We start from the raw sequence: 18,051 nt of genomic DNA on the forward strand, positions 1-18,051 counted from the left end.
CGACCTACATACATTTAAAGATCATAAAATTATCCCAGCGTAAATAATTTTTTGTCACAAGGTGAAGACAGGCACTATTGTTTGAAAATGGCCCTGTATACCCTATGTGTTCAATCCTTACTGAGGAGGTACTCAAATATACAGAATAATAATTTGGAAGCTGAAATTGCAATTGTCACAGAAAGAAACAATAAAAGTGGTCTGTACTACAAATAATAACCCCTGTTCAGAAATACTGAGGAATAACTGTCACGAGGACATCTTATGCTGCAATGAAAGAGATTGGGAAAAGATTGCAAAAAAATTTGTAATGGAGGAGTAAAATTTTGTTTTTAAATCTCCACAGTAAAAAAAAAATCATACAAATTCATTAATTTTAAAATCAAAACCCAATCATATTTCTATGATGTATCATCAGTGTATTTTTTCTCTGAGTAAAGTATTTTTTATATTAATTTGTGAAACAGGGTTACTCTGTAGTAACAACCTTAGCAAAGGTATCCAAGTGAGTGCACATCAATCAAGCAGTCATGCAATCTGCACAGACCTTGCCTCTTAAATGGCAGCTCCTCCATTCCACAAAAGCTGTATTTGTGAGTAGCTCCACACACACAGGCAGTTCTCACCCGGTACAGCTGGACATCTCACATGTATAGTGTTTCTCATGCATGAAAATGCAGAGTAAGATGCCTCATGACACCCAACCGAACACACCAAATTTAAAAGCTGTTTTTCTTCAGAGCTGGGAACAAATGTTTGCATTTTTTTCCTATAAACTGCCTAGCAGCTTGGGAAGGTGTATTAGTTAAATGGGTAGTTATCTATCCCTCTTTTTTTCCCAAGGCTGGTCTGAATTTCTTCCAGCTGACACGTAAAACTGCAGGAATATAAAGATATCTACAGATGAGTTAGGAACAATCCAAGAGGTTATATTTGAAGGAAACCTAAAGAGAGAGAAGGTATTTAAGAAACCTTAGAAATGCTAGAACCACAACAGACCTATGAAATCTCTAAAGATGGTAGGAGGGCTACAGGAAAAGGTCAGTGGTAATCACTAGTGTGTATAAGCATAAGAGGAGAAATTCTTAGGAGAAACAGTACAGTAGTCTGGGGTCTATGATTTGCAGACAGGACCGGGGACTGAAGGACTCCTATCTTGTCCCCATGAACATATGTCGCCTTTCACAGCAATGCTAGAAGGCTCCAGTGATGACAGGGGAAAAAACAATAGATCCCCAGAAACTCAAATGAGTATTTGAACGCTAGCAAGGATGAAGAACCATCATATACAGAAGGGAGAGTGGATGAATGCTTAACAAACAGTAAAATTAAAGAACTTCTAAAAGATGACTAAGCAGGTGAATGGTCAGAAAGAATTAAAGCTGCAGGAAGGACTTATCTTCCTCTGAAAAAGGAGAATTTTGGCTCATGAACTCTTGAAGAGCTAAGAAATGAAGGCAATATATTGAGGTAGACTAAAATAATGTCAGGAAGCAAGGAAAGTGGCCTTATCCTGTAATGCAATTATCATTACATCAGCTATTTGCAGTAATAGTCAGGTATGTTCTTAGAACAATTCCAGAGGTGCAAGGCAATTCTTCCGGAGTGACTTAACTAGTTCAGGTTTTGCAGAGCCCATGACAGATAAAAATGACCACTAAAATTTATGTAGAGTCTGTAATCACTCTACAGATGGTATGTTTGCATAGTCTTGCAGACAGAGTGAGGAAGTCTCTAGACAGACTAGAAGCGATGGGTAAGTATATCTGAAGGTACTGAATCCAAGCGAATCTGATCTCTCCATACTTCCAGTCCTTTCCAAGTATGAGGAGCACAAACAAGTGCAACAGCAAAACACCATGGAGAAAAATTTGTAAAGATACTAGAACCGGGGATCATATTCAAAAGGGATATTCTAGTTTCCCCTCAAATACTTCAATCACAGGTGGTTCTGTGTATGTAGACAACCTGTAAGCATATTTTAAAAAAAGGTGAGGAAGACTAGCTAAGCTGTTTTGATGGAAGAATACCATAACTGACCACAATATTGTAACAGATTAAAAGGAATGGCCAGCAGACTCATCTGCTTTATTGTCTTAGAAGCCAGAATTTAGGAAGATGAAGAAGTGAGTATTGGGGGCAGATCATAGGATAAGTTAATGAAATTGATCTCTTTTGCTGGCCCGAAATTGCATCTGCCCTTAGCATGATGATGGTAATTTTCTGCCCATTAATAGGTTGGAAATTAGTCATAAGGACAATCTTAGTATGTCTCTATACATAAAGGGTAGATAACAGCCAATAAACTTGTACAAATGCTCCAAGTCCCCAAAAAGAAACAGAATTGCTCTGCTAATAACAACATAATTTTTGTGAAAGAGGCTCATGTGTGAATCTCTACTGAAACTAGTTGTAGCTTTCCCAGAATAAAGTTTTCCATGTCTTCAGCAGCATAGCTGATACATTCATGAGCGTCACTACAATACGGTGGACACAAAAGCAACTTAGGATGTAGAACATCCAGGTCAAACAGCCAGTCCTCCTTCTTTCAGGGTAAAATCAGAAAAAAAAGCTATTCTGAATTAAGAAGAACAAGGACTTTAACCTCAGACATCCTTAGCCTAAGTTAGAAAGATGTCCTCTTAATAATTTTTAAGGTAACCTTTTTTGTTTGTTTTGCATCTGGATCAGTATTTCTTTCAAAAGCTGAAAACTTTTAACAAGACAGGAATACAGTTTTCAACATTGTCTAGACATCTGGGCAGATTGAATCAATGTTGATCCTTACACAAAAATTGCAGAATTTCTGCCTTGAAGACTTTGTATTGACTTGTTAAGACAACCAACCATTTCATACCACAATCTGAAACATGCACAAAGTATAATATATAAGACGTGAAAATCAAAATGAGGTTACCTGTAAGTAGGAAAAGGAACTGCTCGAGCCCTGCAGTTCATTGAAACTTGTCCATCCGAAGATTCTTCTGGGTAGATGGTATCAATGGGCTGCTCCTCAAAAACAGGTCCATAGCCTTTGTTTCCTTCCTCTGAAAAAGAGTTTGAAATTAATCACATTTTAATTAGTAGCCACTGAAGACTAATTTACATCACACCTTCCACATTCAAGATGCAGAGGCTAAATAGTGAGCCCTGCAAAATCAAGTTTTATATGCATCAGAAAAACTGGAGCAGTACAGATAATAGAAATGAAGACCCTCCTTCACCAACTCCTGCTTCATTCCTGCCCTCTGAGAAATAAAGTAACTTAAATTATGTTCTTTTAAAACTACCTTGTCGGCCTTCTCTGCTGACATCATCAATTTTTTGATAAAGATAATTATGAATTGATGATACGCCCTTTAGGAATTCAGTGAGATCAATTTATTTCAGAGAGGCCAACAAACTCTCATCAAGCAGGTCTAGATGTAAAACAGGTATCCAAACATTTCTTCTCTTATCTTACAACCTAATGCTCTTCAATTGTTTTATAAATATGGAAAGAATCTTTATTGAATCAGACAAACAAAAACTAATGTTGGAGATCACAGTTGAGAATGACATTGTTTCCAGAACACACTGCTGTCCTTCCTTCTATGGATATGGATATCTGTATGTATAACTCCCTCTCCTCCAAAACAAAATTTTTAAAAAGTCCCAAATAAAAAATTATTGAAGTTTACAAAGTCAAGCATTTGAAGGTGAATAAATGTTAATCAGATTTGACAACAGACTATTTTTTAATTATTATTCTTTATCCTCCGTTTGCGGATGCTGCTGTAAAACTTGCAGGCCTTGCCCACCTTGGCTGAATTCTCTTCTCCATTATCTCCTCCAAGTGTATGAGACTGCTCTTCAAGGTCTGTAAAAGCAGGACTAGGGGCAATGGTGGAACACTGTGGGAAAGTTCTGCTCAGCAAATCCAGTATGTAAGTGGTTCTTTTCTGGAAAAATGGCAAATGTGCACTCTAGATACGGAATAGCACTGTGAGAAGATGGTGCATGCTCAGGATGGACAAAATGTTAAGACAACACAGCTGTCTAAGTCTCACAGGTCTCTACTGAGACTGAACTGACACTGTGGACACTTGTAAGCAAACTCACAGGAAAAGCAAAGTGGTAAATGACTGTTACCAGGTTCACTTTCCATTCAATCATTTTAGCTTAAAAAAATTTCCAAAATAAATGGTTAAGGATAAAAAAATCCTAACATTTTGTGATAGTATCCGTACTGCCAATAAAAACTTGCTGCATGTCTTGTAATGCTACATTTAAGTCTTCACAGATTGAAACATAAACTGGCAATGTAATAGATGAACATCCATAATCAAGTTACGCTTTTGTACTGATCCCCTTAAAATTCTTGCCTTTGGTTTTGAAACATTTTAGACTAAATTAGGCACGTTTATAAAACCTAAGAGAGAAGGAAGAATCTACCTACATAACTAAAGAATGCAAATGATATCGGTATTAAAATAGAATATAGATAGAAAACAATCCTTATGCAGGTATCTTTTTTTATTGTTCCTAAATTCCATAGTCATAGATAAACACTGTATTACAGCACTAGAAGAAAAGTGTTTACATATAAAAACTATGTTCCCTTCCCAATTCAGATTAGGGAAAAAAGTAAATCAGCGTTTCCCTCAGGGACAGGAGCAGGTCCCAGTGCCAGTGTTAGGCTGTGGCAAGTATGGTCAAGCAACATCATTTTCAATAACTAATTCATGTACCGTGAAGAGAAGGCCTTCAAAGAAGCAAGGAAGAGCAAAAAGAAAGGCAGAGCTTTTGAAAAATGGTCTGCCTTCTTTGATATTTTAAAGCACAACACTTGAAAAATCTACATACTGCTAGATCAAAAGAAGACTAATTTTAGTCTGAAAAGGCAAGAATCACATATTTGCTCAGAGCCTGGAATGACTGAGCCACAAACCTGACAGCAGTTTCTATGCAGTTCTTAAATATGAATACAGAAAAAAGGCCTCCAGCAGCAAAGAGCCATATCATATGCTGCTGACTCTTTCCAGTTTAGGACTACTCAAATGATAGTAGGTAAAACCACTTAGGCCTTTAATGGCATGCATTTTTAATGTTGCCAGCACTATTAATTATACCAAGTGAATGTCTGTTTCTCACACCTATCAAATATGCTTCATAATGGCACTTCTGCTCTATTACGGATTTGGTTTCAGATGTCTGGCTGAGCAGAAAAAGATGTGCAGACTGCAAGTCAGGAGTGGCAACCAATAAACCTTTCATTGTGATATGTAACCAGCATGGGGAAGGGAGAGAAAAGAGAATCAAAAGGGTTTGTTAAAAGATAAGCAAGAAATGTTAACATTTTAGGTGAAGAACCATGCCTAGTGTGACTAAGTTTGGAGAGTGAGGAAGGGCAGACTAAGAGTACAAAGAAAAAAAATCAGTTGATTGAAGTTGTACCTACAAGAAAAAGAGCAGAAGCAAAAATGGAAAGGAAGAAGGAAATGAATGCATTAGGTAAATCGTGGATGAGAATAAAAACACATTTCATCTGTTCTGTTTCTGCTTTAGACATGACGGTGGACTTCATGATCTCTCCAAGACCTTTACTGCCCTATTTTTTGAGTGCATATGGCTCTTTACTCACCAGCTTAGAATTGCAGAATCATAGTACCAAGGCTGCTGGAAGGTGGCCCTGTCGCCCCTTCTCCAAGTGATACTCTCCAGCTGGGAGGTATCATTCTCCCTCTAGGAACTTCTGAAATGCTTCTCATGCTTGTCTAACTTCTTAGGTAACTGCTAAAGCTAAAGAGAGTGGAAATTTATTCACTTCCAGCTTTCTGAGTTAGATTTCTGCCAGTTTAGTGAGGTGAATTTGCTCACTGATGAAGATCTGTGCTCGTAGAATAGGAGCAGGAGTACAGGCTTCCACTTTTTGGCTGGAAAATAGTTGTCTTATTAACTGAACCATCTGAAAGAACCACTGTTTAAATAAGATAGATATATCTGAAAGCCTTACCACTATTTGCAGATGAGCTACAAAATTATATTAGTACACCTTCATGTCCCAGCACAAGCCTGTGAGAGATCATAATACAAAATATCCAACACATTCAGAGAAAAGATAACCAAAGGATGTCTAAAAATAACAAACAGAAACCACCTGAGACAGTAATTTTCAATTCCTCTCAAGTAATGTCATCACAAGAAGCAAAAGAAAGGCACAATAAAAAGGCTTACTCAGTGCATCTTAACTCTATACATTACATCAAGGAAATGTTCAACTTTTTGATGTCAATCTATTTTTAAAAATGACCTAGCTTTCAAATTACTTAATTTTGCATGGTTAACACTACTTTAATAATGTAGAGACAAAGAGGTTTTTCCAGCCCACATACACTCCTGTTGAATCATTTATGTCTTAAAAAGAAAAATTAAAAACAGATCAACAGTTTATCAACCCTGCATGGATCTCCCTTCAATCTTTCCATGCCCTAGTCATTTGGCCACCCAAATGGACTTGCAGGCTCTATGCACCCTGCTCCTGGTTCTCCCTCTTATGTCCATCTTAAATTTGATAAGGAAATTATGCTTATCTGTAAATATAAAGGTAATGAAAAACTTTTCAATATAGTCACCACATAGGTCCACTTCTTGAGTCTTCTTTTCAAAAGCCTAATCACTGTCTGTTATTTTTAAAGAATATATTTAATCAGTTCTATGTATTTATTTTCATAATAAAATTCTATAAAAATGTATTAATTCTGTGTATTGCTGTAACTACACTGACCCTACTTTACTTATGTTGGGTAAATTTGGCATAAATTTAACAACACAGAAGACAAATTCTTGAATTCTGAAAGATGAATGACTTCAGCAAAGGTGCCCTGGATGTATGTCACTGTAATATTGGTAGGAAGAAGGGAGGAGACTGATTTATCAAGGCCAAAGCAGTTACTGTACATTATAAATACCATAAATTAAGGAAGTAAATTTCCAGCCTAGCTTATGGGTCTTCATTCCAAAACACATTCTGGGAAACATTGTTCATGACACTAGTCTTTAACTCTCTTCTATAAGCTTTTGCTGAAGATAGTAAAAAGATCTAGAGTGGATGGAGAGAGTAGGATCACTTTGTCAATTTGGGATTTGAGGATCAGGAACCTTAGAAGTGGAGACAATACATAGTAAGAGCATGCCAGGGATGAAGCCTGGGACACTGCAAAAAAGGGAGGATGCAGGTGTTTGGCTATTTTGTGAGAACAGCAAAGTGATCTTGGGCTGCTTGGACATTATTGTGATGAAAAGAAATACACAGCTCTAGGGAGAAGAGATGGCATAACTAGAAAACTGCTTCAGATACAACTGGGAAGGGAATCAGCAGAACTGAAACAAAGAAAAAGGACTAGATGACCTCTAAAGGTCCCTTTCAACCCAAGCCATTTTATAATTCTATTATTCTAAGTAAGACTTCATAATTTATTTTAATAAATCTTTTCCAATATTTAACAATGCATACAACTGGAAGATTTTTCTTTTTAACATCTGAATTTTCATACCTAAAGATCTTCAACTTTTGGAACTTTTTATTGAACTTTCAAATTTTACTAAAAGTTCTTATATTACATCTGAGTTTCATCTTGTGTTGTTTTATCTCCCTCTTGGGTTTTTCCTCTTGTTAGTGAGAAATTATGAAGAAAAAATTGCACCAAGAGTATTAGCACACAACCACTCATCTTGTTCTTCATGTGCAATATAAGTCTTTCAACAGAAATACAGTATTTATGTTCTAAATAGTATTAAGCAACTATGCCAACCTGTTGCTACCATAAGCAATATAAAATATTGAACTCAAAACATCCAATTTCAGTGGGTTAGAGTGCTGAGCAAATAATTCCTCTGTCTAGAGAGAGCAGGGCTAGTTCGCTAGCACCAGTCATTCAAATCACTTTCAGACAAGACAATTTATTTTATTAGCAGCTAATTCAGTCCTTACATGTAACTAATTTATTTTGAAAATCAATTTTACTTGTACATTAAGGGTGTCATGAAGTAAAGCTGCATATAATTATGGGAACTGCTCAATGTGTGAGCACAACCAGGAAGTGAAGTTAAAAATACATAGCTTATTAAAGACACTTTGTATTTTTTTAATTCATAGGAGAAAACAGCAATTCTTAGGCTTATTTTTTTCCAAGAAGGAAAATTAAATAAAACCTAGTTGTTTACTTTTGTCTTACTCATTTTCAGTTGCAGATTGCAAATATTGCACATTGTTTGTAGGGGTTATTTTATAGTATGTGTAGCAAATCATGGAACATAAAAGGCTTTAAAAGGCTTTTCTTATAGGTAAATGGGGCTTGCAACACTCCTCACTCCAGTATCTCAAACCTTAATGAGATGATAGAGGAGAAAAAGTTCAATAAAAGAAGTCATAGCAACAATACCAATTCCATCTTTCTATTAAGTCTACTCTCTTGTCTACTGTAAATTCAAAGTGAGATTCTCGACTTAATCTTACACTTTTAAGTGATTTATCTCACATAATTTTAAAAGTTAGGGATTTTTTCTGAACTAATCCCATAGGCTTTATTTAGAGGGCTGAGACAAGCATTTTCAACAGGTAATTTGGCTAGTAGAAGAAAACATAAAATTCCAAAAGGGAATAGTATACTGTAATTTTACTCTTATTCTTTTGTAATGATGCCTCTCAAAGACAGGTCTCTAAACCATGTTAGGACACTTGTGCACCATTCTAGTATGAGAATAAGCAAAAAAGTTATAAATTAACATGTACTCTCACTTTCTAATTTGCTATACTCATTTCAGGCACGTCTTAACTTTCTGCATTCTTTTCAAGATATACCTTTTAATGCTGGCTTATAGTGTAGCAATAAACTATATCCCATGCAGGAACTGTGGAAAATTCTTCACTTAGGAGTAAAAATAATCTTTTACCTTTTTCCTTATTTACAAAGTTATTAATGCTTTATCAATTAAAAAAAAAGTTATATAACTCAAGTGATTTATCAGAAATGGTGGATATATATTTTTATGTGGCAATTCATTGGGAAGGTAGACTTAATGGGAATTCAAATGTAAGATCAAGTCACTTCACTAAAATTACTCACATATTGGGAATCATGGATATCCACTTGTATATTTGCCTCATTTCTTCTCAAGTGTCCTTAATCTTACTAAATCCTTAAATAAACATGCACACACACAAAAAAAGTAACTCAATCTTAATAAGGGAAACAGCTGGTTAAAAAAAAATGGAGCAAGAGTGCCCTGAACCAGTACCTAGGGCAATCATTATGAATTTTCCTTTCAGAATATCTGTGCATAAACCAATTTATTTTTAAGGTAATTTTAAGAAAGTTAGCAGTAGGTTTTTGATGGATAATTGCCTAATAATTCCACTGCAATTAAAACATGTTTTCAATGGAAGATAGCAACAATTTTACTAACGGATAGCTCCAAGAGCTGCTGCTGGAAATATTACAACCTTTAACTTCATCATTAAGAAAGCTAAAATGGTAATACTGTTTGCTTAAAGCAAATAATAATGACCAGCTTTGATTTAAGCTCATTAAAGGCTGCTCGTATTCTTTCAGGAACTCAATCCATCACAAATTTTAAACTGAAATTGAGTCAAATTAACAAGCTTCGCTATGAATGCAGTGCTAAGCACATGTTTTGGATAAGAATCAACTGGTTTCTAATTGTGACATGACTATCAATAGCAAATCACAGTGAAAAGTTTTCCAAAGGTCAATGTCAGAAAGAAGCTAAAGTAGATGGGACACTTTCCCATCACTCCCACTGTGCATTGATTTAATATTATTTTAATTAGCATCTTTATTTTTCTAATGTGCCTTCTCCTTCTCATTCTGTTCCTGCTTCCTGTATATCTCTTTATTTCCCCAGCATTTAACATTGCCAAAGGTGGCTGCTGGAGACAGTCACTTGGTATCACCCTCATCAGTATTGATCTAATCGACACTGTTGTATCCTGTTACATGTTTTCACATGAGAGAGGGACAAGGATCTGTTGACACAGCATATGGCTAGATTAACCTTGAATGCTAATGGATGCTGAACAAAAGTCTTGGACTCATTCATTAAGTCTCCCTAAGTTGTCAGGCATTAGTATCAGCATCACAAGCCTAGACACCATTTGCTATTTAAAAGTAGATCTTGTACTGTTTTCAATATGTCACAGAAATGAGGACCTACTAGTATCAGAAGATCATGCTCAGAAAAAAGATGGTCTGCGAATGAGCCAAAAAATCTCTAACACACTCACTGGAAGGTAAAAAAAAGGCACTTCCAGGTTTCCTAGCATTCTGATCACAAAACACATGATGATTGTTAATTCATACATGTCAGGTACTCCGCAGTAGCATGAAATGGTCTTCTAAGATCCAAGCCTGGACACAGCAGACAAGGTAAGCACGTATTAAACATATTCACTCACCTTGTATTTCAGAAGAAAATGCATATATTTCTTTAGTAATTGTAAATAATAACATAAGCTGTGGTAAAAAGCTTTAAATAATGTAGATTCTGGCCTTCAGTTCACAATGTATTTCTGAACCACTGCTACAGAAAAAATCTAAGCTGTATACAATTTAAGGTTTGAGGGTTGGAATTTTTTTTACTCCTCTCATAATCAAATGGGGAAAGTTGCACATGGCATTCATGGGAAGCTTATATGCTCTAGAAGAAACATGTTCATGTCCACAAAACTCATGATATAGCATTTCATGGTCTATAAAGAAGATTCTATCATCCTGATAGAGAAGAGGCAGCACTGTAAGTCAGCAAGATGCTAAAGGAACATCAGTTTCCAAGATCCAGTCATCACTGAAACCAAAAAAGTAACCACTCAAGCAATCCCACTTTGTATTACACAAAAGGGTTGGATTTTTGGGAAGGCTGCCTTTGCTTTTCTGGCAAGAAAAGAGCAACAGAATTTCTCCTTTCTCATATGTTCCAGTGAAGAACTTGAAGAGCCACATAGTTAATTATGTAGTTTATCCTTTACGGCAAGTTTTGAGTATGAAAAGTTCCAACTCCTGGCACAGTAAATTTCTCCCCTTATGCCAGAGTGATAGGGTACAGCTTGCTTGTCTTCTCAAACTGTCATGAGGAATGGCAACCAAAACCTATTACATTACTTTTAAACATACACACATTTGCCTATCAGATACTTAAATAATTCAGGTGATTCTACCTTAGAAGTACAAGTGTTACTTCAAAAGTGCCTTAAGAGCTTAACGTGTTGATCTCATGGGAAAGTCAGCGCTGAGCAAATTAGGAATTATGGTAAAGTGTAGTAGTCACTCTACACGATCTCCCCATACAAGCCTTCCAAGTGCTTATGAAATATCAGCAACATACTCAGAAATTCGGCACTCTGTCTCATTACATCCTCATGCACACATCAAAATAGCTGCCTGCACAGAGAGACTCTGTGTATTAGTGGCCTTCTGGCTTTACTAGCTTTCACTGAAGCTTGGGATCCTAGCTATTTTTGAAAATAAGCCATTAGGTTTCCTAAATAGTAATAGTGCTTTTGACTATTTTCATAAAAAATGGACTATCAGCTCATTTTGGACAAACCAACAGTCACTAGACCGACAAGCTGCCATCTGACCCAAACTCAGGTACTGCCTGGCTCTGCACTATGAAATCCCAAGGTAAAAAGTAGAACAGTTTGATTAGAAATAAAATTTTGGAGGAACACAGTAACATTTTTTACTATTGATTCCTCTTATAGCCAAATGTAATCAAGAATTCATGAAGCACAATGAAATATAGGCTCTTTGCAGCTTTTAATTAGTCTTTTGGAGGAAGAAACAAAACAAGCCTGTTGCTGAAGCAGACTTTTAATTTTTTTGGTGCAAGGTTATTATCCCAAGTGAAGATACACTTTGGTTCATCGATTTATACAGGATGTGCTAGATGAAATATAAGTCTAAAATTCAGACTTAGCAATAGGATATGAATTTAACAGGAAGTTCAAGTCAACTTAGGAGTGTGTTGGCAGGAGCCCAGATGTCAGAGGAAAGAGAGGACTCAAGTATTACCAGTAATAGGCATGAAATAACATTTTTGGCAGTGTACTGACAATCATCACAATGTTTCCTGAGGAGGGATTTGCTGCTCTCATGTGCCTTGCACTGCTCAAAGTGCACTCTGAAAAACAACCCTTATTATAACTGTCTGTTGTATCAGCAAGTGAAAGACCAATTACTCACAGCTTTTTCATCAGTTTATATCTGCAAGACTACACTTCAAGCACTAATTTACCTCAAAAATAAATATTGCTCCTGTCTCCCTGCAGAAGATGATCTCTGCCTAAACTTCCAATGCACTGATTCGTGTAATGTTTGCTTCCTTGCAGCCAAGTAAGTGCACATCCCCCACTGATGAGAAATGGCCGGTCATTGTGACAGTCCTCAACTGTCCTCAACATCCTACCCATCTTTGTTCTTCCTATGTCATTTACTCGTGACCCTCATAGCACATAATTTTATCATGTCATTCTAAGGCATGTGCCAGGAGGTGCATACTGGTGACAAAATTTTGGGGCACAACTGCAGTGTGCATAATATGCAAGTAATAGCCTTAATCACCTGATCTTGTCCATCAAGAAATCAACTGAAAATCTGTTCTCGGTGACCAACTCAACTTTGTTATTAACCAATGTCCAGCACTTGCTTGGCTACTGGAGTTTGATATCACCATGTCCAGAGTGAAATCACATATGTAACATTACTGCTGGTGGTAGACAGGCTCTTTTTTTTTTTTTCAGGAAAAGCCTTGTATTAAAGTGATGAATTTTGATTTTTAATTTTGGTTCCATCAGCAGCCCTTATATCCTAACAAAGACATTGTTACACATAATGGATACATTATTGTAGTGAGACACATAATGAATATGTTATAAGGATGACATTACAACATTTTAAAGATCTTTATTTTCTTAGGTGCCAGTATATCTCCAGGATATAAATAAATAAAATAAATAAATAAATGAATGACTGAGTTTAAACTCTTCATAGGATAAAATTATGTTCTCCCTAAACCAAAAAGTGCTCCTGTGGGCTATGAAGTAACTTCTTAAAGGCAATAAGCTTACATCACAATATTTAACAGATTTTTAGACTCAGTAATACAAACAACATGGTTCATGGTAGTGAAACAGAGGTGATGCTTGAAATGGTAGGCCAGATTAAGCAAAACCATGAACAACTCATTTCAGTTAGGTATTCATTAATTACATAAAGAACCCAAAGAAACACAAGAGTGTTTTATGAAATCCAGTAGATATAGCTTTATGAGTAATTTTCCCCTCAGAGTAGAGAAGGATCTAAAGCCTCCCTTGAAAATAACTGAATCATTAGTGAACAACACTTGAACTTCTCAAATCTTGGTCAATATTTTGTGTATGAACAAATTAATTATTCTGCTTTTTACATACTCAGGTCTCAATTCATGCAGTCTATACATAATCAAAATGGTTCCTTTCCTTGAGAAGAGCTCCATTTATGCTGGCAATATTCAACACAGCAAATTAAAAAAATCCATTTAAATTGTTATGGATGCTGGAACAGGTTTTACAAATAACACAGTTGTTCAGAACAGCTGGAATAGGAACTATATTTTAATCCTGTCTTTTAACTTTCTAAAGAGCTCCTTCCATCTCTCTCAGAACTGAACCAAAATTTCAGTTGCAAAGATCTGTAATTTCAGTTGTTAGAAATATGACTCCTGAATGTTTTAATATTTATGGACCCATCTTTATTTATGAAAAGCTCTACCATTTGTAATTTTAAATTAAAGTTAGTATATGCAGCATTTCCCTTCTGGATTATGAAAGCTACTACCGTGTTGTGTTGGTAGGACATTATGAATTTTAGATGGTGTCTATATTACAGAAATTATAGAAATCTCTTTTTGTGGCCATATTTCCACTCTTCTAACCATGTTGATCATCTGTGCCCAAATGGATGGTTGTCATATATTTTTATAATCTAGAGGAAGAAGTAAGTCTTTATACTGAAATAGAATAGACAAAAACAAATATAAAATGCAGATCCATATTTTTTTCAGGCTTTGAAATATGGCTTCCATTGTAACAAGTACACTTCCTTACAGATTCATTATTTATATTTACTAATACAATGTATCTGCAGAAAGAACTTAAAGCCATGCAAACAGCATAATTTACCTTGAAATGCATAAAACAAAAAGAGTTAAGTTAAATGAATTAATATAGGAGGTCATCTTACCTGTCAGGCAGAAGATGAAAGAGGGTGCTGCAATAAGATGACAGATGAAGAGCCACATGACTATCTTCTGTTCAGTGATTATCTCAAAAGGAATTGTGCTTTGCAACAGCAGCATTCAGAGACTTAAAAATGCCTGACTAGAGAAAAGAAAAAAGGAGTTAATATTTCTGACATAAAGCTTTATCTCATATCAAATTTAACTTGCCATATTATCTGTCTAAACTGAATACTTATGAGTTAGTATAGGATAGAGACTTTTGAATAAAAAATGCAATATCAAATTTGCTGGATCAAATTAATGATCTAGTCACTGAGAACACTGTTAAGCAGTAGTGAGATTTTCCAGTAATACTAAGTAATATGGTAAATGTTAATACTGAATATCCTCCTTTAGACTCATCTTCCTAAACCAAAACTATGCTTTGGGTTGGATCTAGATCCTCTCTCTGAGAGCACTTCACATTATTAAAATATTAAAAGAATACCTAATTTGCAAATAAAATAAGGAAAGTCTCGATTCTATCCTACTTCATCTCAGTGAATACTAAATTGCAATTAATGATTTCAAAGTCTGTAAAAAGAAAATTACAGTGAAACTGAAGCACATGAATCATGTTCGGGATTAATTTTTTTTTTTCTAGTATATAATTCCTTTTAAACTTTTAACATACAAGTAATCACCCTCTGGAAAGGTAGTATTACTTTTATGAGTTTCCTTTTCAATGTTGAATATAATCATTATTATAATGACATATATGAAGTTTTCTTTTCCCTGTGGGAGAAATCCTCTTTGCTCATAAACTAGATCCAAACTGAATAAACATTCAGAATGTTTTTAACATTCTAAGATTTTAGAAATTATTTTTCAGAATACTTTGCTTCTGTAACATTTTCCACTTCTTCCAATCAGAACATTTGGCTAGGTTTCTGACCAGTGATTGTTACCTATTTCTTTAGGGCAATGCATCATCAAGCTTGCAGTGTGCAATTTTCCATTTTGTTCAATAGATTTCTTGCCATGAATATATAAATGCATCGTTTGCATCCATCACATCCTGTTCATAATTCTTGATTGTAGCACTGGTTATGTTATGACTTTCACACAAAGCAAGGCTTCCAGCTTATCACTGACAGAATATTGCTACGTCTCAGGCATGTGCTGATATTATCCATTCCTTTCCGTTTATTAATTTTATTACTATTTCGTTATACAAATATTCTCATACCTACTTGAATACCTTTCAGTGATACATATACTGGGACATGTTTGCATGCTAAGACAGCATTGTCACTTTTTGCAGGATGAAATCTTGATGATACTGTTTTCCAGCTTCCCACTCCTATAGTGCTTCTACCTTTAACCTAGACTCTGTTCTCTCCAGGTCAAAAATTTTACTGAATTGTTCTTTTTCCAAAATTCAAATGGTTTTAGATCTTGTTTTGAAACTGCCATTTCCCACCTCCAACACCAAGAAACTGGCAGTTTGGAATTTCAAAGTACACATACAAACATATCTGACTCCATACATAAGCTTGGGATAAATGCTGCTCTGCTGAACAGCCACTGGTGTGAGCTGCAGCCAGACGGGCCTGTCTCACTGTACTTGTCTCATGTGTTTCCCTGAGGTGGCTAGGAACATGTCTCACCCATCAAAGCCTTACATTGTCCCTCCTTCCTCACAATAGTGGTAAGATCTTTATTTGAACATGCCTCAGACAGTAACCTTTCCTTAGAAGAGAGTTTCATGGGTTGTTTTGTTAAACTTGGTGCAGCAAAATGACAAGAATTATCACAAGACAATCTTTTGGCTCAGAAATTGCAGAAGCTGTTGCACTTCACATTTTTCCTTCTTTAGGCAGATGAAGTCTGCATTAGTTACCACAACCCTACAATAACGACTATTAAATGGAAATGGTGCTCAACAACACACAGACAAGAGCTAAACAGTGATCACCACAACCGAGATTTATTTAGAATTATTCCCTGGAAGAAGTCTCTCAGGTTGGCAACAAATGCATATGCTTCCTGTATCTAGATCCAAGGGGAAGAATTTACTAAATATCTTTAGTCTTCCAGTTCTGTTGGCACTGAAGTTTCTTCAGACTTTGTGACACAAAGGATATTCACCACTGTTTCAAGCATCTACCTTATATGACTGAGGTATAAACTACTGTGTCTATATGATGCCTCCAAAAGACAGTGGTAGGTTAGATCAGCAAATGACTTTGTATACTTTTCCAGCAGCCATACTCTGGCTATGAAGCTTCTTGTGTTATGACACTGCCTCACCTGCAACATTTATTTTCAAGTGACATGAGTTAAATTGCATAGCTACATTGAAATAATGCACACCATTAGACTGCAATGAAACTGGAACTTTGTTGGGAACAAGGGTAGTTAAACAGTAACTAATGGTGATAATAACTATGTTCAAATGTATTGATAGATGAAACTGTTAAGAGTAAACCTGTGTTCTCCCTCTCACATTACAGGCACTACTCCAGACAGAAAGTTCCTCCTCCCTCTTTTGCAGAATCCAAGCTTGATTTTGAAAGGTTAATTTGCCCTCTCACTCTCCAAAAATTCCCTTCTGTTGGCTCAGGAAAAAATGGCTTGAACACTAGTTCAAATTACAGTAAATAAAAATTGTGTCAGTAAATGCTATGAATACCTCATTTTATTCAAAGACAAAAATATTCACCCTGCCAGGATTAAAATCCTTTCCTTGTTCTCACTCCTTTTGGCTGAGTGGTTTCTGAATATATAGCATATCCATCCCTCCTGATTTATCTCAGTGTGTGGACAAGGAGTAAGGCTGTTTCACACCGCTCTGTTTAATTTTGGCAGAACTGCCTGCTATGAGATGAGACAGCATGCAGGTCATCATCTGCATGTCTGCAAGAGTATGGCTGTATGTGATGTTACCACCCAGCTGCCCAAGGATGAGTCCAGGTGTATTTGATGCAGCAGCACTTGTGCCAGAGGCAGCCCTGTGGGCTGCAGTGCTTACGTGGAATTATCTAATGCCCCTTTTGCTTTATAGCTCTCAATCTCTTTTCTTTGCAGAGTGAGAATGATATAGCTGCCTAAGTAAAAACCACTCCTGAACAAAAGAACAGTCATTAGTACAACTCACTTTTCACCCCTGTAAAAGCAGAGAGATAGCATGGCTGGACATATTCCTTTTACTCTGCACGGTACACTCTCCTTCTTTTCTCACAACAAAGCATCATACTTTCATAATTTTAGCAAATGAGCAAGACATTTTTAAAATATGTAATAAAATAAGAAGGCATTTAACTGTAACTGTGTCAAGTTTAATTACTCTCTAATGCTCATTAACACATTTAGGTCCCTTTTGACTGTTCAGTTTCCCAAAAGAGCCAGTCACTACTACAGGGCCTTTGCCTTGCCAGATTCAAGAAAACTCCTTCTGGTGAGCTGTCTGGAGTACAATCCTCCCAAAGGAGGGGGGAAAAACTAGGACACTGGCTGCTGAATAGAAAGCATGTACAATTCTGAACACAGGCACCTCCCAGAATGCTTCTGGAGGCTTGCACTTCCTCCTGATGCTTCACTAGGATGAGCAGTGTTCCCAGGACACAAGGGAAGACCTGCCCCTCTGTACTACCCAATTGTAAGGATGTTCAAATCTCTCAAAATGCACTTTAGGAAAATGTCTACATTTTCTTCCATATTCTGAGTGGCTTTCTTCAGGTTGTCACTGCACACCTGGGCCTTCATTAAGGAGAAAAATAGATCTGTTTTAGA

The 18,051-nt window shown here is 36.2% G+C and overlaps 1 protein-coding gene across 1 annotated transcript in view; it reads right to left on the bottom strand.

The window, feature by feature from the left end:
* CNTN1 (contactin 1) overlaps window positions 1–18,051 on the bottom strand; it is a 243,307-nt gene that overhangs the window by 74,785 nt on the left and 150,471 nt on the right. The window contains exons 4-5 of the mRNA XM_051608904.1: window positions 14,280–14,416; window positions 2,918–3,047 (exon numbers count right to left, since the gene is read on the bottom strand). Of these exons, the coding sequence (XP_051464864.1) occupies window positions 2,918–3,047; window positions 14,280–14,394 (245 nt within the window). The 5' untranslated portion in view covers window positions 14,395–14,416. The remainder of the gene's footprint in view (window positions 1–2,917; window positions 3,048–14,279; window positions 14,417–18,051) is intronic.

The sequence above is a fragment of the Apus apus genome, chromosome 1, assembly GCF_020740795.1.
Source record: "Apus apus isolate bApuApu2 chromosome 1, bApuApu2.pri.cur, whole genome shotgun sequence".
Classification (NCBI taxonomy): Eukaryota; Metazoa; Chordata; class Aves; order Apodiformes; family Apodidae; genus Apus; species Apus apus.